General features: G+C 38.5%; 1 protein-coding gene across 28 annotated transcripts in view; it reads right to left on the bottom strand.

The window, feature by feature from the left end:
- IQSEC1 (IQ motif and Sec7 domain ArfGEF 1) overlaps positions 1 to 23,816 on the bottom strand; it is a 291,038-nt gene that overhangs the window by 4,906 nt on the left and 262,316 nt on the right. For 14 of the 28 annotated variants that reach the window (XM_086846616.1, XM_086846647.1, XM_086846620.1 and 11 more), the window contains 10 exons: positions 21,277 to 21,438; positions 19,910 to 20,032; positions 19,002 to 19,168; positions 17,330 to 17,469; positions 15,816 to 15,845; positions 14,458 to 14,583; positions 13,157 to 13,256; positions 8,259 to 8,432; positions 7,339 to 7,515; positions 1,114 to 1,163 (listed from right to left, as the gene is read on the bottom strand). In XM_086846616.1, coding sequence (XP_086702742.1) covers positions 1,114 to 1,163; positions 7,339 to 7,515; positions 8,259 to 8,432; positions 13,157 to 13,256; positions 14,458 to 14,583; positions 15,816 to 15,845; positions 17,330 to 17,469; positions 19,002 to 19,168; positions 19,910 to 20,032; positions 21,277 to 21,438 — 1,249 coding nt within the window. The remainder of the gene's footprint in view (positions 1 to 1,113; positions 1,164 to 7,338; positions 7,516 to 8,258; positions 8,433 to 13,156; positions 13,257 to 14,457; positions 14,584 to 15,815; positions 15,846 to 17,329; positions 17,470 to 19,001; positions 19,169 to 19,909; positions 20,033 to 21,276; positions 21,439 to 23,816) is intronic. The other 14 variants (XM_086846623.1, XM_086846628.1, XM_086846617.1 and 11 more) reach the window with 3 other exon arrangements.

Below are 23,816 nucleotides of genomic sequence, written 5' to 3'. Positions count from 1 at the left end.
GACCTATGAGTGTGTTTTTAAAGGAAAAATACATTTTAAAATACTGCAAAAAATACCATACTTGCTTTTTTTACTACACACACACACACACACACACACACAGAGACACACAAAATAAAGCTACATTAATTTCGACCTAAACCGTTAAAAGATATAGCAGCAAATATTACACTTACAGTTCAGACTTTTAAAATGGTATTTAAATCTTTATTTATAGTAGTTTTACACTACTATACATGACAGTGCTGCTTCTCAGGCCTACCTCTAACTTTTGTGTTAAATTGAACCATACTGTTTTTGCCACTAAGATTTCTATGTGCTTGTATTATTCTGACCTATGGTCCAACATACTATATTATTTAGCCTGGAATTTAGTTGCTGGAAGTTTGGGGTTTGTATCTTTAAAGTGTTACGGGACACGACAGTACTTAAGCAAAGTGTGCTAGATTTAAACTGCAATCTACCTAAAGCAAACACAAAAAAAAAACCCCAAAAAAACCAAAAAACAAACAAAAAAAACCCCTGCAAGCTGAATTCAGAGACATGAACAGTATATATAAATGGTTTGAAGATGAATGAAATCTCATGAAATCCACATTGTATTCACCTATCTGAATACTTTTTTTATCCTCCCATGCCCTATCTGTGCAATTCCATGGTGTCATGACTGCGTACATTTAGCAATTGAACTTGAAAATAAGCAATGGGAATGGTTGAGCATGACAGTCAATAGTTGTAGCTAAATACCAAACAGCAAGAACAGTGTACTTGGTAACAAAGAGCAAGTGGGCTTTTAAGCTAGGACCAGACTGAAATGGTGGCAAAAGGACACATCATATCCATTTAACCATGCTTGCAGGAACAAAGGGAACAAAGTTAGCTCAAACCAAAAATGGCATTGCTCTAAAACAAGCTGTCAGTGCTTTCTAAGCTGGAAGAATACAGAGTGAGTAGCCTAGGCATGCATTTTATTCGTGGCAGGCAGGTTTTATATATATATATATATATATATGTTAGAAGAAAAAAAGAGCAAAAAAATATGTATGTATATAAAAGAAAGGTTTGAAATGCACATCATCACATCCAGCTAGACATCAGGAACTTCCTACTTACTTCCATATTGCTGTCTAGCGATCCTGCACTGCTGCGTCGCCCACGCTTGCCTGCCCAGGACATGCAACAGCAGAGATTAGAGACTGCGACACAACCGGCGCCCAAGAGCCGCGGCCCCACACCGGCCACACACCGGCCACACAACCCCACAGCTTTAGGGCCAGCAGGGACAACAACTCTCTGCACCTGCCTGGGGTTTTAGGGGTTGAGTGCTAATTTGGAGGGTTGTTGTTGGGAATCGACTCACATGAGCGGGGTGTGACCTCTTTTTGTAGATTTGCACAATTCTTGAAGTAGGTGTGTTTGACCAGCTGGGTTTAGTGATGTGGTTGTGATGCTGATCAGCAATGACTTTAAATGCTTTGATTTCCTGGAATCTAATTGGCCATGAAGGTTTTTTTATTTAAACATTGAGATATGTGGGGTGGCATTAACTTCAATGCAAAATTTAATGTTGCAATATTCTGAACTTCAGTGTGGGGCACTATGAGGGGCATTGGTTTTATCACTTCATCAATTTTATCATGTCATCAATTTTATAATTTCAAATTCAGCTTTGAACCTCAGTGGATTTCATACAATCTTTTTTCATGAGGTTTTAAAAAAACTAAACTTAATTTTTGATCAGTAAATATGTAATCTGTCTTGATATTATGGCTAGATTTTGTTTGTTTAGCTGTGCAGTGCTTTAAGTGTGTTGGGTTTGTACTCTAACAGTCTGAAATTGCAAAGACATTTGCCTAAACCCACACATGAAACTCCAGACTGTTTGCCTAAAGAGCCAGAAAACCTCAGTGGCTGTATAGGACACAGGATCCCAGATTTTCTTTCTCACTTCACAGCACAGAAAATAGCATCTGGCTGCAGTGGAAATGGAGACTTTTAGAAGATAGCTTGTGGAGCTTTGCTTTGAAAAGTTTCAGAATACTTTCCTGGCAGGGTGTAGAAACAAAGATGAGCTTTGAGGAATCCTCAGGTGCTCAGAGCTTCCCTAAAATCCACAGGGCTTTAGAAACCAAAGCCTTCTCAGCACTCTCTCCTTGCTTTCCTGCAAGGCCAAGTGTCAAAGAGAATCTCCACCCTGCATTGGCACATGTTGCCTTCAGGATCTTCTACTCTGAGAGGTGGTTTTGTGGTGGTTTGGAAAGTGAGGATTCCAGCATCACTGAACCAATTAATGATGTAGTCTCATCACAGACACCCCAAAAGCACCTGGGATCAGAACTAGAGAGCACTGGATCTGCTCACAGGACAATTCAGACTACCCAAAGGATCAGTATGAACAAAAACTACTGCCTGCTGGACTTATAAGCATAACACTGACCTGGTTGGTCACAGGACACTGCCCCAAAGAAACAAGTTTCTCTTAAGAACTACAGTTCCAGGCTACTGGAACATTTCCCCTCTTCTAAAGAGTTGCTCCCCAGTGCAAACCCCTCTGCAGTGACATTAAATTGAGGTGAAGGCATTTGTGGTCAAGGTGTTGTGTTTGACTTGTAAAATTCTTCAGGATTTGGAATAATTCCCCTGGTTTGGCTCTTTCAAAAGCTCACTGCTTCATCTCCTGCAGTTTTAGCCTCAGCCAAACCAGAGCTGTACTGTCTTATGATCCCCCCAATAAAAACTGTGTTTGATAATCCCTTATTTTGACTCCTAGTCAGGCTTTGATATTTTTCTGCTCTGATAACAGGATTAGTACTGATTAACACTCCAATCACTCTTGCTTGCTGATGCAAACACACTGAGGCAGCCACCTCGGAAATTAGCAGTCAGGGTTGCAAATAAGACAGAGCTGACACAGGGCATTAAATGTGGCCAAAAATGAAGGAAAACACGACAATCCAATGCCTTTTGCATATGGCAGGAGTCACAGTCTGATCAAATAACCATGGACACAGTAAATACAGACAGAGAGCGACAGATGGAATTTTGCTCAGAATAACTTCAGGGCAGAGTAGTATTTGCAAAGCCAAGAACAAACAGAAAAATCCTACTTAAAATATCTGTAATTTCCCTCAGATGAGCACTATCACTGTACAGAGGCTTTGTTCATTTTCTTAAACACAAACTGAACCCAATTCAGTGCTGACATGCAGTGTGATAGGGAAGTTACTCAGTAAATCCCCTGCAGCATTCCCCTTGCCAATATGTTTATTCCAGAGCATTCCCTGGTCTTTGGGATGGCTTCCCATTCCAGAAATGCCTCCCTAGAGCTCCAACCGTCACACGCATCTCAGGGAAATGGTGACTCTCAACTAGAATTGCATCTAAGCATGTACTGGGGCAGGATAATTAGCAGCTGTCGTATAAAGGAAGGTGGTTTTTATGAAATCTGATTTGTTTTGCTTAATTATATATTGTATCATGCTTTAATTTTTTATGCTTTTAAATTTTTAAGGCTGTTAGAGTGAGCTTTATTTTATAAAATTAAATTTCAATTAATTTAACCTTATTTGTTAGATATGAATATTCCTTGTTAGAAATATCTTTGATTTACACAAGTGTATGTGCCATATATGAACATGCATTATATGGGGACAAGAATGTTTCAAATTTATAGTAGAAATATTAAATGATTACAAGATTTTTACAAACTTAACCATGCCAAAAGAAAATTGAGCTTTATTAATAAAAGCCATTGCACCTTGCAGAACAGTTGTATGCAGGACACATCACAGGATGTGTGGTGATCTCACAGCTCAGGCTGCAGATCAGCTCAGTACATGAAAATATTTCTCACTGCTGCTCTGTAGTTCTTGAAAATCTTCTGGGCCAGTGAGAAAATTGATAGCTAAACTCTGTATTATGATCTGGTTTCATGTGTCTTGGGGAAAAAGATTTGGATAAAAGTTTTAAATTAAATTACTCTCTCCAATCATTAGAGACATCACTTTTGAGGGGGAAAGGACACTTTGTCACCTTCATATTTTCATCTTGTTTTCTGTGTGAAACACGTGCAGTCTTAAGATCTCACACTGCAACAGAATTATTTTAATCCTGGAGATACTTTTTGGTTTGGTTTGGTTTTGAAGTAATCTTTTTTGGTCTGTGGCTGTTTTAGACAAACCCAGGTGCCACTGTACCACCCTCGCTTGGGCAGTACTACCTGGCTGTGCCAGTTGTGGAATACTGGGGTAAACAAGAAAAATGCAATTTTTAAACCAGTTCAGTGTGTAAATACTATTCACACCTTACAGGTTAGGAATGTGGGAATAAAGTTTGAATTCCACTGTAAACTCAATGTAAAAGCACTGGCTCCCCCAGCAACTCAAAGTGGTTAGAATTCAAATTAAAGAACCTAAAATCAGTCCAGAAAAGTGGGAGAGAAACAGAATAGGAAGCACAACCTTCCTGTTCTGCTTTAGTGACCAAATACTTCTTCCTGTGGAACAGTGGCCGTGAGGGACATCACACTTTTCCAATCTTTCTGAAAACTCACAAAACTTAGCTTTAGATGCATTAGAATTAATCTGGCTTCTAATATTTTCATATAAATTAAGAATTTCAAAGTCGGGAACAAATAAATTCAGTTCTTCCTTGACTATAGCTCAAGAATGTGCAATAAAATTGATACATTTCTCTTTAGAGAAAAATAAAGCTCTAAATATTTTTGACATATTCATATCTTGGAAAACTTGGATGCCACATTCTGTTTTTTATTCCATGGAAAAACCTGTCAATTCACAAGGAACAACAGCATCTCTCAAAATGAAGAGCTCCTCAGCACACCCTTTCCACAGCTGGAAAGGGTCTTAGGCCACAGTTGAGGCAAAGGCATGGAAGCACCCTGAGGAAAGGATTCCTGATGGAGAAATCCTGTTTTTCTGTGCATTTCCAGCTTAGGAGGCAGAATCAGTTAGGGTGTCAGCATCTGTCAGATCTCAGAAGCTTCTGAATCGTCACTGAGAGAAATCTAAAGTCACTTTCTCCAGCCTCCATTTACTGGGATGTTTGGGGCACAGCAATGGACTGTTTTCCTAAATGGTTCTGTCAAGTATGTGTGGAGCCACAGTCACATTTCTCTTCACTGTTAACTTTTAGGTTTGCAATATTCATGGGACATATACCATAATCCATAAATATGCAACCAGGCCATTTTCTCATGTTAGTTAGATTTATTTCTGATTAAATGTAGGAAGGATCTCTCTAAAAATCCACTTTCCTACAGACCCACACACTCCTGTTCCCCCTCCTTGTAGTTAATCCACAAAAGGATTTGAGGCAACCTAACTCAGTCCTGTTTTAGAGAAGCAATTTAATATGGGATAATCACTGGGGTGCAGTATCTTCCTAACTGAAAGAGATTTCTTTGCTTTTCTATAGATCACCTCTCCCACATTCAAAATAAAATTAGCCTCACATGCAAGCTATTCCCTGAGAGAAGGCAGGAAAGATATGGATCATGTCCCTGAAGTCACTCCACCAAATAACAAAGCAAATAACAGGAAGGTCATTTCTCAAGTCAATTGCACTGCACAAGACCAAACAGAAGCTCTCCATAATTCTCAGCTATTTCAAGTTAAAATTAAGTTTAGTTGGGTTTAACAAACTCATTGATAAACCCGGCAGACTGTGAGTGATTTCTACTTTTTTGTCATGGAAAAAGGTTATTTTCAGTAATAAGCACGCCAGCTGTAGGCATGCCCTGTGAAATGTGTTTTTGATTACAAATGCTGGTTTGTTGAATTAAACCCATAATATGAATTCAAATACATGGTAGTGTTTGAAAGAGAAGAATGATGGAATAATTCTGATGGAATGAAAAAATTAATCAGAAATCACATTTAGAGGTACAAATACCCCACTGAACTCACATATTAACAATATGGTAGTTCTCATGCTAATGAAATAAAACCAAAACAACAGACAAGGATTATGAAGTATCTTCACATCTGAGAGATAAGAGTGGTGGAGACTAGGGCTTGATCTAAAATCCACTGGAGCCAAGCAAGCACCAATATTCAACTTCAGCCTGATTTTGGATCAAGGGCCTAAGTCTCTAATGGAAATGTGAGTATGAAAGCCTAAACAGAGAAGAAAAGAATTGAAAGAGCTCACTCTCTACATATTTGCATGCACATATATATACCCACAAAACACAGGCTATCATTTCAGTTTACAACAATTTTATTTATTGCAGCATAGCTAAAATCTCTTCTTTGGTTTAAAAGAAAAAAAAGGAAATAGCTAAGTAGTGTCTACTACCAAAGATACACGGAATATTGAAATTGTGACTACACGGGACATCAATACTGCAATTGAAAGAAAAAAGCAAAGTATGCAACACGGCCTTTGAACTAAAGAGCAAATAATTTAAAAAAATAGAATTGTTACTGTCCCTGGAAGTACTTTCTCAATAGTGGACATGGTGTTCAGATAATAGCTTTTATAAGTGACAGGAATCTTTAACACTGGAAGATTATATGGCTATGCCAGGTGTGAGGCAAACCATCAAATAAAGCACGCCCAACTTCCCCTGGCTTACTTTGGCTAAAAAAAATCACAACACCACTGCTTTCCAGTCTTAATCAGTTAATAAAACTTAAGGCACATCAGTGGCTTTGTGGGTTATCAGCATTCTTGTCCACTGGGGCTTCTTTGGTTCTATTGTCAAGAGTACTTCACAATAATCTCTTTTTGCAAGAACTAGGAACTGTGTCTGGGTTACTAACCAAGAAAAGAGCATCAGGGACACACTGAGTTACACAGCTCTAGGCAGAATTTAGTTGGGCTTCACTCAATTTCATTCATCCAGGTGGTAACACAGGTACACTTGAGCACAAAATACACAGAGTGCTCATTACACAGAGACCAGGAGCTTTCCTGGCTTTTCCTTCTAGGCCTACTCTATGAGGGGGAAAAAGCAAAGGAGATGAAAAAAAAAAAGAAAGGAAAACTAAGTGAATTACTCCTAGCACAAGTCAATCATTTCTGTTTTATTAAAAACTTACAGTTTTTCCTCTGTCTTCACTGTCCTTTAAAAGTTTCTATAGCAACCTACAACGGCTTAAATGCTTTCAAACAGTGGCCGCTCAACCGAACAAGGGTAAAAAAAACAAACAGAAATTAACCACGAGCCAGGGGTGGGGGTGCGTGGGGGAAGGAGCTATTTGGAAGTGCGAGATTCCAACTGCTATTTCTGGGGCCCCAGAGCGAGCTGGACTTTGTGGACATGGTGGAGGCAGCTTTGCATGCAGAGAGCCAGGAAGGAGAGGCAGTGCTTACCTGCTTCGGACAGGTCCCGCAGGGAGGAGCTGAGCGCGCTCCGCTTCAGCCCCTCACCCCCGGCGTAGCTGTCATCCAGGCACGCCCTGGGCAGGGTCCCATTCCCAGCGTCCTTCTTCAGGCTGGAGCATTGCGACATGCTGGGACGCACAACCCCCTTCTGCTTCTCCAACTCGGCTGCAACACACATGGGGATTTTTCAGGGTTTTAGTCGGGATAAAACAACCAAGAGCATTCCTGTGTCTGTAGGGAATGCCAGAGAGGAGCTTCACCCCTCAACCAACAGCTGGATGTTGATCAGGGACTCTTTTGGAAAAATGGGATAAAATTTCATGTTTAGATATTCATGGAACTACCAGCAAAACATACTGTTTTGGACCATGGCTTCCTTATTGACTACAGGAATTGCAACATAGAAATGAAGAAAAATTAAATGAAGCTTATTGGAAGGGCCATCATTGGGAATTTCAGTGTGAGGTAAATTACCCCTAAAATTCTTGATACAAAATTATGATACAAATTATGACACAAATCACAGATCCATCTCTCCCTGTCCACATTATCCCTAAAATTCTTACTGGAATTTATACTACAAATCACAGATCCAGCTCTACTCTTATCCACATTATCCCTAAATTCTTACTGGAATTTATGCTACAAATCACAGACCTGGTTCTCCTCTGTCCATTGCTATTTGCAGCTTGTCGAGGATAAATTCTACTGCAGCTACACTGCAGTAAATAGGAGTCAATGAATGAACTCAGCTGGGGCTTAATGCATTATTGTCTTTTTCCTCTTTCTTGAGGCAAAGTCATGGAAAAACACACATTATTTTGAACTTTTAAGGAGTTCTAATGTGTTATACACATATTCAGAATTTTCTTCTTTTGATTAGCTGGAAAATGCTCTATTATATGTACCTTTGTACTTACACTCTATTCTGTGCTTTTCCATTTCTTGAACTTCTGCAATTGATTCCCTCAAATCATCTGTAAACTTCTTCCTGTCCTGAGGATTTGGTGCATTGAAATTTATAAGTACTTTGATATCTGCTCCTGGAACAGCTGACGTGAGCCGAATGCCATTTGGATAATCTGGAAGAAAAAGGCAAGAAAAACTAAGCTCTGATTATTACAATTACTTTTCTTTTAATAAAAATACCCACCAAAACTGAAAGCTTTTTACTAATATTACCACAGAGGATACGAAGTCAGAAATAAAAGGCTAACAGCACAAAATTAGAATAAAAATCCCTAAGGTATGTTGGAACAGCTAAACTGTCAAATATTGAACAAATATTGAGGGATAGCTTTATGTAGCTGTGTCATGGAGTTACTTTACCTTTAAGGGAGTTGGAGTTGCTGGGAACTGCCTGGAGTCTTTTCTCCTGACCAATTATCGGTCATTGCTGGGAATTGACAGCAGTTTAGGCCATTGAAAAGTGGGATCAACTTGTGAACCCTACCTTAAAATGTAAAAGCAGAGCTCTCTGGGTTCTCTTTGTTTTCTGGCTGTGGAGGGTAGCAGAGCTCCAGGCCTCCCGTCCCTGCCCAGGCCATGCGGCCGGGCGGGGATGGAGCCGGGCCTGCCCCGTCTCCCGGCCGGGAGATGGGGGGGCCTGGGGAAGGTTTTCCTCGGGCCCGGGCCGGGCCGAGCCGATCTCTGGCTCGGCTGCAGGTTTTGCTGTAACTAATTCACTAGAAACTGCCGAGTGAAGAAAGAGAGAGGCCTTGGACTTGCAGCGGGTTGGAGCAGCGACTACACGCTCTAGAGCAGCCATGAGGAACTTTCCATCACAGACGGCTCCAGCTCCTGTTCGGCAGAGATCATCGAACCATCTACAAAAGCCTGGGCAAGATTTTAACTCTTTCATTACCCAGATGAGACTTGCGGATTAATCTTTTTATCCAGAGAGAGAGAGAGAGAGATCAACATAAAAAGAGACTTTATAAACTACCAGTGACAGGAAAGAAAAGAAGCTTCAGGAAAGGTAGAGAATTAAGAAGATGCTTTAATTAAGCTGAAATATCTCCCTGTTAAAACTATGGAGATGGACAATGAAGTCCTGAAAAGAACTCCTTTAATTCATGATATAAGATCTAGAGAGGAATAGTGTTCAAAGTGTAAATTTGAGTAAAGAGTAATTATAGTATAGTGAAGTGCTGGGAGATTAAAAGCCTTGAGAGGCAATGAGAAAACTGTTGAGAGATTTGAAGCCTTGAGAGGCAATGAGAAAACTGTTTTCTGGTGAAGCTCACAGAAACAGATGAAGAAGACTTTTTTTTTTTTTTTTTTGCCTTTGAATAACTTATCCTTAAAAATGCTATCTCTAGACGCATGGCCCATACATACTTCAGAGTGATGTGAAAATGGGAGGAGTGAACTCTAATAATAGCAGCTCTGAGCAGCTAACATTAGGGCAATAGAAAACTATAACAAAAATAGTTTTCTTGTGAGAAACTCCATAAATTAACAGGAAGAAACTTCTGTTTCTCTATAAAGACTGGTAAAAAGACTAGCAAGAATTGGGACTGTTTTAACCATCAGAGTTCCAGAGTTTTTGTCTCTGTTGTCATGTGAACAGGGGAATAGTGGGTAGATAGGGGATGGAAAGGTTTTTCTGGAAGTTTATTCTGGTGTTCTTATTATTGTGGTTTGTCAATAAACTTTCTTTTTGTTTTCCCTTTTAAGTTGTATGCCTGTTTTGCTCTTATTCTAATCCATACCTCACAGCAAGAAGTAAGTAATTTTCTTAGTTAGCGGTTTAAAACCACGACAAGCTGCTACCTTTAAGGTACAATACTCAATATATAACAAAAACAGCAGAAAGAAGGCAAAAAGCTAAGGGGGTAACTTTTATTTCATGGAGCAGATCCCATCACCTATCTTACCCACTTGTGACCAAAGTTTTGCTGAGTTAAAGGCTACTTGAAGACATTTCAAATACTACATATTGTCTTTTAACTCATTATTTGCAGGAAGACAAACACACAAACAGGTACAGATTTAGTATTTCCTATTGGATTGTATTCCCTACATCCTACTTTCCTTTTTTTCTTTTAAATAAAGTTAAAAGTATCTGTGAAATCGCATACTGAAGAAGTAAAAGGACTGATTTGGTTTTTTCACCCTTCTTTTGACCCATATTATGGACTTTTAATAACAAAAGGCAGATTTTTCAGGAAACTGTCCTTGCCTCTTTTCTAGGTGTACTTCTGAAATTTTAACAGTTGGTCAAAATTATCTGCTGGTTGAGAAGGTTCAGTTACAGAAAGATACTCAGAATGAAAATATATTCTGCTGCAGAAAACAAATCAGTCTTTGCTTGAAGCACAGACCTGGAGCAATGGGGTGTTAGCAAACCTCAACATGTGCATTTTAACTCAATGTTTGCTTTTACTCAGCTGCCTTCCCCTCTTGGTTTACTAAAGCTCTCAAATATTTACTTCAGTATTTGAGCCCAAGCTCAAGAGCTCCCATGTACTAAAACCTCCCTCCCTCAAGAACCAGCAGATGAAGTGAGATACTCCTTTCCCTCAAAGCCATGAGGTTTCAACAAGATTTCAACTATTTTTGTGTTGAGAAACTGCTTTGAGAAACCAGTGCACATGCTTGGCTTTTTTAGGATACCTTAACTTTGGCTTTTTTAGGGTAGCTTATCTTAGGCTTTCTTAGGGTACCTAAACTCCCAGATGAAAGCTGCAACTAAAAGTGAAGCAAGTCCATTTACAATCCTTAGGGAAAATAGAGCAGCTGCTCTAATAGAGGTCCTAGGGGAAGGAGGGAAGGATTTGGGAGTTTTGCTGGGATTTGCTGTCAATATCTCACACAAGAAGAACAGCCAAAGGGCCCCAGTGCTGGGCAGGCTCAGGCGGGATCTTTGGAACACTGGCACAGGGAATGCAACAAACAGCTCTGCACCACTCCAGGGGAAAGAATAAAAACTTACAAAACCAAGCAAGGAAACTTGGCAACCCCAAAGTCACTGGGTCTGCCCCCACCTACGAGCCAAGAAGGAATTTCCACATAACAAGCACATGTATTTTATTACCAGAGGTACTTCTCTGCAGTGTATTGATCAAGTTTTAGGGAATACTTATATCAGTATTGGTTTCAGTCACACTCTCTCCTAAGTGATCTGCTCCCTCTTTATATTTTGTTAGTGATTTTTAATGGAAAATATACTTCCCTTATGGCCTATTAGAGATATGTGGCATTGTTTTCCCTTTTGGAGCTCATCCATCCACCAACATAATTGACTTCTATCATTAAAAGTCAATTCTTCTATCACCAGTGCCAGTCATTTGTTCAACCTCACCAGCAGCGAAACCAGTATTTTAGTTGCTTCTGCTTTAGCAACATTGACTTTTATTCCTTTGGAACCAGGGAACAGCTGCTCCACACAGAGTTACTGATGGCTCTGGCCAAAACAAGCCTAAAGCTTGCTGGGGATAGGTGAGACCAAAAATATCGAATTTTACAAGTCAAAGGGGACAAATACTTCTCTTTCCCAAATGGAAAATTGTACATCCCACCTAAGAGACACCAATATTAGAGTACAGCCTGTTCACTGATTCACTGCAGTGAATTCTACTCAGAAGCCCTCCTGAAGTGCCTCAGTTAAAATGCCTCCAGTTCCCTGGGAGGAATCCAATGCTTTACTTCTTGTTTCACTAGAGATATTTTTTAATTTATTTGAGAAGTGTTTCTACTTATCATGCTTGTGTTTTTGAAATATATTTTATTTAATATTTAAATATTTATTTAAATTTATTTAAATTTTTAAATTTATAAATATTTTATATTTATAAAAATTATTTAAAATTTAATCAGAGAATTATAAATCCATCTATTTTTAGTAGAATCCAGGATCAACCTATTTGGCCTTTCCCTCCAAAATTAAATTTTGTATCATTTATCATAATGAGTTCACAAGAGAAAGAGAATGTATGTGGAAGCACAGAAATAATCTGTGGGCTGCCGAACTTCTGTGAGCTCTGCAAAACCTTCCCTTTGGAAATCTCCAGAGGCCTTGGCTCAGTAACAGCAATGGATCTTTAAAGAGTACATTCTCAAGGGCAAGGCAAAACTAAGAACCTTGCATGATGGAAATGCACAGGAACTACTGCAGCTCACAATGAGCTGTATCCAGTTCATCAAGTGGTAAAGATTTGGTCCACTTTTGGTGCACTGACATGAATTCAGTCAGGCTGTCTCCCTATGTACCATACAAACAACTCTGCTCTGCTGTCTCTACTGATGCTGTACTTGTGCTTAGAAGCAGGATTTTAGCAAATTATTTGGGTTTTTGTCTGCCAAGAAGCTTCGAAGATAAAAAGAATATTGGACTGATGCAGATTGTAAGAGACATAAACAAAAGGTGTCAAAAAATGAAAGTTTATGATTTGTATTTAAATTTGAGGTAGCATACATTATCTAGGCAAAGTTACATCATAAATCAGGAAAATAAATTAAATAGTGTTTTGAATTACAGATATCATTATAAGAGTCATTATTTATTATCACTCAGTGCCAGCTAACTGTACCACTGACTCAGCAACAGATGTGTTTGTTTCTTGGCAATCCTTTTATTCTTTACAAGTAATCACAAACACATTTGGGGAGATTTGGCTTCTGACTACAACCAAAAAACTCTCTGTTTTTTATACTGACAGCATCTTGTTTTGAACTTTAGAAATAAGTCCAGAGCAATTTTATTCCTAAACTCAGAATCAAGTCCTGTCCATCCCTTTCACTTACACCATTCTTGTTTTATTTATGAACAAAGAAGTCCTCTAAAAAGAGAGGAAATACTTACACTGGTTCTCAAAGAGAAGAACTTGCATTCCATAGAGGGAAAAGGACTGTCGAAAACTGTATGTAACAGAGTTCTTCTTCTTCTGAAAAATCTTGGTCACCTGAAATGTATCAGATAAACAAAGTGAAATATTCCTTCTACCAAATGTGCCTGTGGAAAATTATTTCTCTGATAATTAGCATAAGAGAAAACATTTTATTTAGAAGAAAGTTATAAATCTGTCAGAGAAAATGCACTTGTCAGGTTTTTTCCATTTTTTAAAATGCAACTGTGCTGTATTTAATCTCCTCCTGCTGCTGAAAAAACCAAAGCTCTGCAACATCATCTCGCTAAAGCAGAAGGGTTAGTATATTATCCAGACACAAAGCTTTTGTGTTCTCTCTTCTCCAGAACTCTACTTCTTGAAATTCCAAAACCAAAATTAATATGCATCCTTTCTGTGCTAGCAAAAATGAAAATATATTTAATATCCTTAAACACCCCAAATTTGGGTGCTACCACACCAACAAAATTGGTCTATATTATTCCCCAAACAGTTTGATAAAACTACTGATATCTGAGTAAGTACTAAAAAATAACAGTTTCCATTCAAGCTCCCATTTACAACTGCTAGGTTATACTCAGAAGAAAAAGGATTAATGTTTTTTATTTAATTCTTGGTTTTAAGGTCTGCAGCTATGTAAAAACCCACATACAATAATATCGTGTATATGAGGTGTGCCTTTTTCCTAACAAAATATGAAATATTTGGTGTAGTCCTCACTTCTCAGGTAACAGCCAAGTGCATTCCAAATGGAGTGCAACAAATTTTTCTATTTTTAAAAGTAAATCAACCAAATAATTCCAAGCTGTCCTGAGTTCTGTATGTCTGCTTTTCAAGACTGGTCAAGTTTGTCTGTGAGGGTTAGTGCACACTAAAAAGTAAAGTCAACTGTAAAATCTATTTCAATAGATCCTATTCCACAAGTACCTTGAATTCATTATTCATGGAATAAACAATGTCTCTGTTTATCCTTTAAGGCAATGGGTGAACTGGAAGTGAGTTTTTTTTCTCTATAGTGAAAGCTACTGCACCAAATACCTTCTTACAGAGTGTAGCTGTCAATAAAAGACTTCCATTTAAAAAACAAATTATACAGAATTAAAAAAAATTAGAATATAAATCCTTTAATCATTCCAGGATTGTTGGAATACAGGGTAACAGATACTTATTTTTAGGAATGATCACATGCTTTATTGCCAGTGATTTCATGGAGATATGATTTCTGAATACCACATTCTCTCTTCCTGGCAATACATACCACAAGAAGATCATTAAATAAAAATATTTCTCGTTGGTGCAATCCAAGCTTCTGAGGTTTATTTGGATCTGGAACTTCAAACAGCCTACAGTAGCAAACAAGCCTCCGGTGGGGGAGAGAGAGCACCTGCAATAATACAAAAATTCATGATTCATATAACAACTTTTAGCCAAGAAAGAGCATTTTTCATAATTTTTTAAAAAATAATCCTTTTCTTTTTAATACTTCAAATATTTTTACTTCTAAGCCCATTAGACCTTTTCATCAAAGGACAAACAACAGGAACATAAAGAGTTTATGTCACATACTTGCAGGACATTCAAACTTCATCAAAGTTCTTCTCTAAAATGCTCTCTGACAGCTTGCATCCCATACAGGATGGAAGCTCTACTGAAGATAGAGCTTTATTTTGTGAAATGATAGAAATGTGAAAGAACTTGAGATTAACCTGAGTGGAAGCTCAAAGCAAGGGATAGTTCCTTCCAGAAGCATTTTTATTTTTATCAGAAGAAGAAAGGATGCAAAGCAACTTTAGTTTTTGTGAGATGCTGTAGGTTACTTTTTGTCAGCCATTGAGTTAATTCAATTTGTTCATTCCCCATTACCAAGAACATGGAGACTTTAGAACAAAGCAAATACATTTTCAATCTGTTTTATCCTCTCAAGCAAGCAAGAAAATCAAAACTGAATTTCCATTTTCTTATTGCAAATGTCTGCTGAAGGTATCTCTGAAGCTGCTGAATGAGACTTGATTTCTTTCAAATGCAAATTATGAGATCTTGTTAAAAACACCAAAAGAAATCCATAAACTGGTGCATTATAAGATTTGGTGCATGTAAGTTTTAGCTTTATTACTGATTACTTTATTACTGATTACTTTATTACTGACCATGCCTATAATTTAAATTGGGAAACGGTATTTTCAATGTTCATCTACCATTCAGAAGTTTAACTGGCAGTATCTTTCCATGGTATCATTAAATTCTCAAATGAACCAGAAAGAATAAAGACACTATAACTCAGGTGGAAAGGTGAGGTGCAAAGTTTGATTTTAATTATTTGTTTATTCCTTACTGGCTAATCTCTACAGTGATAATAATATTTCAAATAAATAAAAAGTGTACTAGAAAGGTCTGGAAGACCCTTGGCAATAAATTAAGCCGTCTCTGAGACATGCATTTTTAAGAAAATCTTTATACCTTGGAGAGTTTTTACTATAACACAATGAAAATGTTGCCTGAAAGAACATCAGTAATTTAAAATTTTATAATGTTACAGAATGTCTTATTTCCAGTTTAGGAAAATGCTGCCAGTTACAATGACTATAAATTTTGAATGAGTAGGAGAGAAATACCTACACAACCAAGTCCATGGTGCAGAGATCCAATCTACAGTAGAAAGACACATACAAGTTGATTAAACTTCAGAGAAACACAGAACTGTATCATAGCAAGTAAATACGGCACGCTCTGACTATGACTAAATGCCTATAAAGTAAAAACAAATAGAGCTATCAATAAAGATTTGCCTGTTCCCTCATTTCCTTGCACACAGTTAAAAAGTCTCCCACCAGAACAATCCTTCAAACTAGAACTCCACCAAGGGCATTGTTTTCTTAATCCCATTTAATTTACAAGGTCAGGATTAGTTTTAGGATTTGAATTGCCACATATCTGAATAAAAAAAGAAACATGGAAAAAACCCATCTCCCACAGAAGCTTATATATAAACCTAAATCCCCAATTTGAAATTAATTTGAAAACAAAGTTTCATATTAGATGCCTGACTTCAGAATATTTATTTCCCTTCTTCTCAAAAACAGGTACAAGCTTTTATAAAAACTTTGCTTTCTTTCTGCTTCTTCTTCAAAGAGATCTCCTCAGCATGTTCTTTACTGGAAACAGACCAAAATTAGATTTTTGGTGGTCCCTCATTCCCTTCCCCCATCCCCTGACTAAGGCTTGTCTGAGAAGAGATTGCAATTCAAAGCCCTTTAACAGTAATAGGGAGAATCTTGAGATCCACATTCTCTTCCTCAAGAATAAATCCCCCAGCCCATCAGACCCTGATGGAGTTCCCTGGAGTTGATAAAAAAACAGATATATGGCTTCAAAACCACGGAAGTCTAGGGCTCTTTGGCTTTGTTCTGGGCTGTCTTTGTGACTACTGATATGAAGGTTTGAATTTAGGAAGGCTGAACATCCACTGGTCCCTCTCCACATTAGTTACCTTTCCTAGCATGGAAAATACTGGTCTTAAACCCTCTGTGCTCCTTAGTCGGAGGTAAAATGCTGTGGCCTTTCTTTTCTCACTCCATTTCCAACAGATGCTTTGAAGATTCACTTATACAGCAAAATATTTCAGGACTTTTCCTACAATAATCCTATCTTTGGATGCTGAAACCCAGCACCAGAATCCATGGGACCTGGTTTCCAGATATATCCTAAGATAAAATGACCCTGTTTCCCCTTACAAATCCCACATCATGGAAGGAGCTGAACAGGTGACAAAGATGCTGATATGAACAGAACTTCTCTATTACTCTTGTAAGTTACGGAGCCATAACTGACAGTGCAAATTTTGGAATACAGTTCTCTACAATATTACATTAACAAAGTACTTTGATTCTTTAGAAGTAAATAAGAGAACAGTCACAATAAAGGTTTTTAAGACTCCTAACATCATCATGTAACCCATGACTGCAAAAACAAAATTCATCTGCATGGATACTCCAGAATTTAAATCAACCTCATAGGGAATTACTTTGACAGTTTCTGCCCTTTTCCATCCATGGACCAGTCTGTACTGGGGAGCAGCACAGCTCTGCTGCCCTGCCCTGCCTGTGCCTCACAGCAGGACAGAAGGCACTCACCGGTTTCTTGCCCACGATGAGCTTTTCCACCTTCTGCACCTGGGACACGTGGTCCTCGTTGGTCTTCAGCTCGCGCTTGCGGATGCGCTCGTAGATCCCAATCAGCATCTCCCGTGGGATGTCCTCACCATCATCCACCCCTGCAGGGGCCAAGCCTCTGTTAGCAGGGATCTGATCCACACTGGCAGAAGACAAAAACCTGGGCATTTTCTGTTTTCCTACCCTCCCAGTGCTAGTGCTGCCTGCCTGCTGATATTTGTGCTGGTTTTTCCCAGCTGTCAGCCAGCTCCTCCTGTGTGTCCTTGTGCTGCCTCAGCCAGGCACAGAAACTGGTGTGAACATGATTTACGCACTGATTGTGGTCCAGAAGTTCGTTGCCCATACACCCAAACATTGATAGAAATCACCCAGGTTTGGGAATTGTTTGTTTTAAAACTCCCATATAAAACTAAGACATAAAAAGGCTGATTTCCTAAAGGATTTTTTTTTTCTTTCACATTTCCTCTGTTTGGTATTAAAAACTATGAATTAAATTCCTTTTTAGACACTAGAATATCCATAGACATTCTCCTAGGAATACACCCCTAGGAGGAGGCTGACGAACCATTTCATTTTGTCTCAATATTACTCAATGTTGTTCATGAAATAATTTCTTATGTGAGAATCATATGAATGCAGTAAAATTAATTTAACCAGTATTTCCTCTAAGATTTCAAAGATAACTAGTTTACTCTGGAAAAACAAATCAACACAATAGCCCAGATCCAATATTATTATTTAGCACTGTGTGATTATCATTGGCATGGCATTCTAACAATGCCACACTGTCTTGAATGCCTGATCCCGAAATTTTAATAGCAGCGGAAGGAGTCTAATTTCGCTAAGTGACTTAAAGCTGGATTTTCTAGGGACAGGGCGATGCATGTCTCTTTTTGAAACAGGTTTTAAAGCAATAAACTATTATCTCCCATTCAGAAGCAAAGATATAATATTTTGTCACCCAGTGCAACAGCTGCTCCCATAAAAAATACAGTGATAAAATACAATTTGTTTGCAGATAGAAGCAAGCAAAACCACCTCTGTTCTGCCAAGCCTTCCACAGCCCACCCTCTGTAATTTACAGCTGCAGCAAGGTAACTTGTTACAGAAATCCTTGTAATAACAAGAATTGCTGGGCATACATGCTGGAGTTCAGAGAGAATACACTGTGTCTAATTCCCCAAATGTAACTGCAGCATTATGCCAGGAGATGCCTATCAGGCCTTTGGAGTATTTGTGAATTTTACAATAAAATCTCAGCACTAACTTAAACTTTGCTAAGCTGAATTATCTGCTAAGCACAGGGTTTTCCTTGCTGCCTTATATCAATCTCAGGGAATAAAATCACCAGCCATTTCATTTTCAAGATCTGAAATTCCAGAACACCACAAGTACTCTGGTTTTACTGGTCCTAAAATGAAAGGTCCTGACAATATATCCATCCACTCAAGAAAGACAAAATAAAAATGACAAAATATAACACAATTAATTCTGGTTTTGCTGTTATAGAAATGACTGAGGTCTGTCCAAATGGCAGTCAGGTGACAGAATCATGAAGTTGTTCCCAGATGACACAGTGTCCCTGCAAGGACAGGGAAAAGCTTTTAGGAGCTTTGCCCTTAGGGTCTCTTACCCCTGAGGTTCTTGATGAAGTCCTCCAGCTTCATCTTGCGTTCGGGTTTGACGTTGGGGCTGTACATATCAGTGTTGAGCAGGATGATGGCGAAGGCCAGGATGAAGATGGTGTCGGGGTTGCGGAACTGCCGCACCACGCCTGGGTTGCAGATGCAGTAACGCTGGCTGGGAACACCAGGCGAAGCTGTCAGGGCTGGGAGGCACTGCTCAAATTCACCAAATAACCCACCTGCTGCTGATTCCAGAGCCTCAGCAAGCTACTGTTCCATTTCCAGACACAGCTTTAGCTTTCCATCCACATGTTTTCATAAGGCAATCCTTGAATGTGCAAGGAGTTTGTTTCTATATCACTGTAACTTCACTTACTACAATTTCTATCCCATTTTTTTCAGTGATTAATACCCCAACAACAGGGAAGAACACAGCATTGATTTTGGCTTACTGCCATGTGGTGATTTCCACCTTATCCTGCCCTGGGTACACTGTGTCAGGACTGATAATTGACTCCTCTTTCTCCCACAGCCATTGAAGTGTTTAATTAAAAGTTAGGAGCATACATACCCTAAAAAGTGCACGGGCTTATAATTTCACTCATACAAACTACTAAATCCAAATATATTCTTAGACATGTTAAAAAATCCTTAAGTATCTTTTCAACTTATGCAAGAAAGAACTTCTGAGGAAGTTCTATGAATACAAATGCCACCTGTGAACAATACCACCAAATGAAATTTCTTATCTCATACTTAGCAAATCTCCCATCCCCCCCCCAAGATATATTTGAAAATGTAGCTCATGAGGACACTGAAAATAATCAGGAAAGTTACTTGGATAAACCCAAGTTCCCCAGTTCTGCAGTCTTTTTGCAAAGCAGAAGGTTTCTGAAGGATTTATTTGACATCCTACCTAAAAGCTTCAATGAGCCGCTCTACTTTCTGGGCTTCTCCTTGGACACGGATGTGTGCTTGAAATTTCCTGAGTGCTTCATCCAGCTCCATTGTGGAGAAGTCCATTTCATCCACCACACAGCTAGGACAAAAACAGATTCACATCGTGTCTCTTCATTTCTAACAACACAGTACCAAAGAGAAGATTCTGAAACAGAAGAAAACTTTTCGATTTTCCACCTGACAGAGATTAATGGAATTGTTTTTTAAACTTTCAGCAGCAATTGCAATAATTGCAGGTAAGCTGTGAAGGAAGGTTGAAAATAACAGATCAATAAGTATGTGCAAATGTGAGCAGACCCTTGTGTTTTTTAACAGAGGAGCTGCTGGAATGACAAATATCTGACCATTCTAAGTGATGTACCACTACCACAAATAATTATTAGTTCTGTGCTTCCAGGCCAATCAACTATCACAATGCCTCCAATAATAAATAGTTTATACTGCTCAAAATATCATAGCTCACACAGCCTGCAGCAGGCACAATAATCTGTACCAAATGGCTCTGTGTCTAGGAACATTCTTAAATGCAGAGAAAAATATAATCTTGTTTGGATATTCTCTTTACTATTGCTGTAATTCTCATCTCCCCATCATTTGCCATGACTTTCAGTTAACATTTATGGAGAAATAATTACTTTCTTCCTCTGAAAATACAGTGCTGGCGAAAAATAAAAGGGAACCATTTTAATATAATCAACAACACAAACTATGTCATTCTAATACTTTGTTTAAAGACTGCTTTAAAATCAGAGGTTTATAAATTTCATTTAAGCGTAGCCTTTAGTTTTGAAATGACCAGACATGAATCACTGTAACAGCACTGTAATGCAGAAACCACAGAAAGCACTATCCACTTTTAAAAGCTTTTACTTAAATGTATAGATATACAATGACAAATTACAGTAGCTCTCATTTTTCTTCCAGTAACACTGCAGCTAATTAGCTAAGTAGATTAACAAGTAATTTATTCCCTTTGCTTTTAATATTTTTCATTTTATGCAAAAGCACTATGAAACAGCAAGCCTAGAATTTCTCACACCCTTTCCAATGTTCACCTAAACTTTATTATCAGTTCTGCAGCAATGCTCACAGGCTTCCCTTTATTGCAAGTTCTGTTACACTTTGAAAAGCCCTTTTCTCATGCCAAGGCGTAAAGCACATGTGCAGAGTCAAAATTAATAAATTAGCACAATTAAGGACCCCCAGAAACACACTGGCCAACAGCAGGATGGGGAGGGGAATTAAACAGCATTTCTGTGTACCATGGAGACAGCAGATCTACCACCATGGGCAGTGCTCACCTCTTCCCCACACCATACTCACTCTAACACATCCCTGTTGAACTGCTTCTGCCGATTTCCCAGGAATTCTCCGATCATCTGCCTGCTGAGCCCTTTCCTCTGCAGCAAGAAGTGGGCAACCCCAACAGGAGTGTCTGGCACAAATCCTCGCTCAATGAGGTACTGGACTCCTTTTTCAGGTTTTCTGAGGAGAAATGGCAATGCAAAAGTATGAATTTCATTCCATTCCACCAGATCACATTTGATTAAAATTCCACAACAGTTCTGCCAATTATGGTCAATATATTCAATAACTTTAACCAATGTCCCAGCAGGATGAGCTAGTGTAGCTTCAGGAATGTGCTCACTGCTAAGAGTGACAGCTCTGAGACACATTTTTGCCTGTTTTTACACATTCCCTGCTCCAGAACCTTCTCAAGGAGAAGGTCTGGATGCAAACAGCCTCCCTTGCCAGTGAAACAAAGCCTAACACCAGCTACTAAAAGCTCCTGGTGCTGGGGGAGATTCCTTCCAGAAACCAAACTGAAAAGCTGCTGTTGAAAAACAAGAAACAAAAAGTTCCCCTGACATCGCCCCCCTGCCTGCTGGCAAAAGTTAAACTTCACGTATAAAAACATCTGAAGTGGTGTCCCTTGCAACATGAGAATACAAAAAATAAGGAGGAAAACTACAGTCAGTCAAGCAAAAAGAAGCAATTAAAAATGGTGTAGACCTCATCTAATTGAGATTTTTAGTTCCTTCCTTTAACACACCCACTGCCCCAGACTTCCCTCCATCAGACAAGCACCTTCTCAGTTTCTGCAGTGTTTTACATCTCTTCATACAGCTCCAGATTTAGCTGTAATCACTTTCACATCCCAAAACAAAGCAAACCAAACTCATTTTAACTTATTAAAATGTGTGTGCTGGGGAGGACAGTTGAGACAAAGCTGGCAATAAAACATACTGCTTATAAAGACAAATGCTTTTTTATTCTCAAGTGCTGCAAAATCCTCCTTACTGCACACACCGTGCACTGCATCATCCAACATTGCAGCTAATTCCTTTTAAAAATATTCAAGGGGAATCTTTATAGAACCAGTAATTCCATCATCAGCTTTATTTTGTAAGGAATTATGCTATGATGTCCACCTATAAGAGTGGTTGGTTTGCAGCTTGCTGGATGACTGAAAAGATATTTCCTTTAAGGCAAGCAAAATCCATCTGAGAGGACAAGGTGACCGTGCTATTTTCGTACATGGTTGATCACACAACCATAACCCTTCCTCAGGGTTTTAATTGCAAATAACATTGCTAAATGCATCATCATTCAGTTCTCCTACTCTTTTACATTCCATTATTAAACACTTAATACCCTATTAAGAATTAGACATTATTAAGAATCAGAGAAATATATATAATTTAATCAAAAGGGACTTCTCAAATCTCAATTTCTTGCATCAGGCTTTGTGGCTCTTTTTATCTAAAATAAGATTACACACATGGTCATCTTCTAAAATTAATCTTCTTCAGACTAAAAAGTCCCTTTTCTGTAAGTAATGTAATTGCCATGTTCCTGTGTTTTTCAACTGCATTTCAGAATCCTTAATCTTTCAAATTTAAATTCACAGCATCCAACAAAAACAGGAATAGTTTTCTTCATCCCCCTTGCTAGTGAGCTACATTTGTTCAGTAAATTCAGAGTGGTACAAACCCAGCAGAGCTCTTCTCCAGTGACTGTCAAAGGAGAAAACACTCAAAACTCACATCTTAATTCACCAAAAGATCACCTTTATCTGACGTATAGAAAATTAGATCATTACTTACTGTACTAAAAACCAACTTGAATTCCTACCACCTGCATAAGCCTGAACATTTAAAATCATCACAAAGATGAAATTATTTTTCATCAGCCCTTCTCTGGTTGTATAATTTTGCATAAGTCAGGGTCTGCTTTTTCACCTAAGAAGCTTTGCCTCTGGTTTGGTAATATGAAGTCACTTAATTCAAATACCCTTCAAACCTGGCTAGATGAGTTTTCAAAACAGGGTAAAAAATCCATTTACAAAACATTGGAAGCAAGAGCTCTTTTCCCATCAATACTCGCCTCATGATGGAGTGAAATATCAGGGAGTTTTGCAGTCTGGGATTATTTGAAAGGAGTCTAGGACTATTTAAAATTAGTCCAGTTTGTTACAAAAGCTATAACCTGGCAGCAATAATATGAAAATAACATCTGAACCCCCTGTAAGGTGTATGAATGGAGGCTGCTCCTTCCCTCTTTGATAATCACCTGGTAAGTAGGGGAGGTTCAAGAGGTTATTGTTGTTTCAAGCTCCTGTCCCAGCAGATGGGACATTATCTTATTCACCAGGAAAAGTACCAGAAAATGATGACTCTTTCAGAGTGTTCTGAAGTGCTGTATTTCCAAGGAAATTTTACTTCAAAAGTGAGTTAACAATAGGTTCAGAGAAAAATGTACTCAAGGGGCCATTCCCTTTCTGCCTTTAACATAAGCAGCATTTTGTCTCCTTTCAAAGTCAGAGAAACTAAAGAACTAAATAGGATAATGGAAATTTAAGT

Source organism: Cyanistes caeruleus, chromosome 11 (genome assembly GCF_971803275.1).
Source record: "Cyanistes caeruleus chromosome 11, bCyaCae1.hap1.1, whole genome shotgun sequence".
Taxonomy (NCBI): domain Eukaryota; kingdom Metazoa; phylum Chordata; class Aves; order Passeriformes; family Paridae; genus Cyanistes; species Cyanistes caeruleus.
The sequence above is the reverse complement of the archived record's forward strand: the minus strand, read 5'-3'. Positions and strand labels throughout refer to the sequence as shown.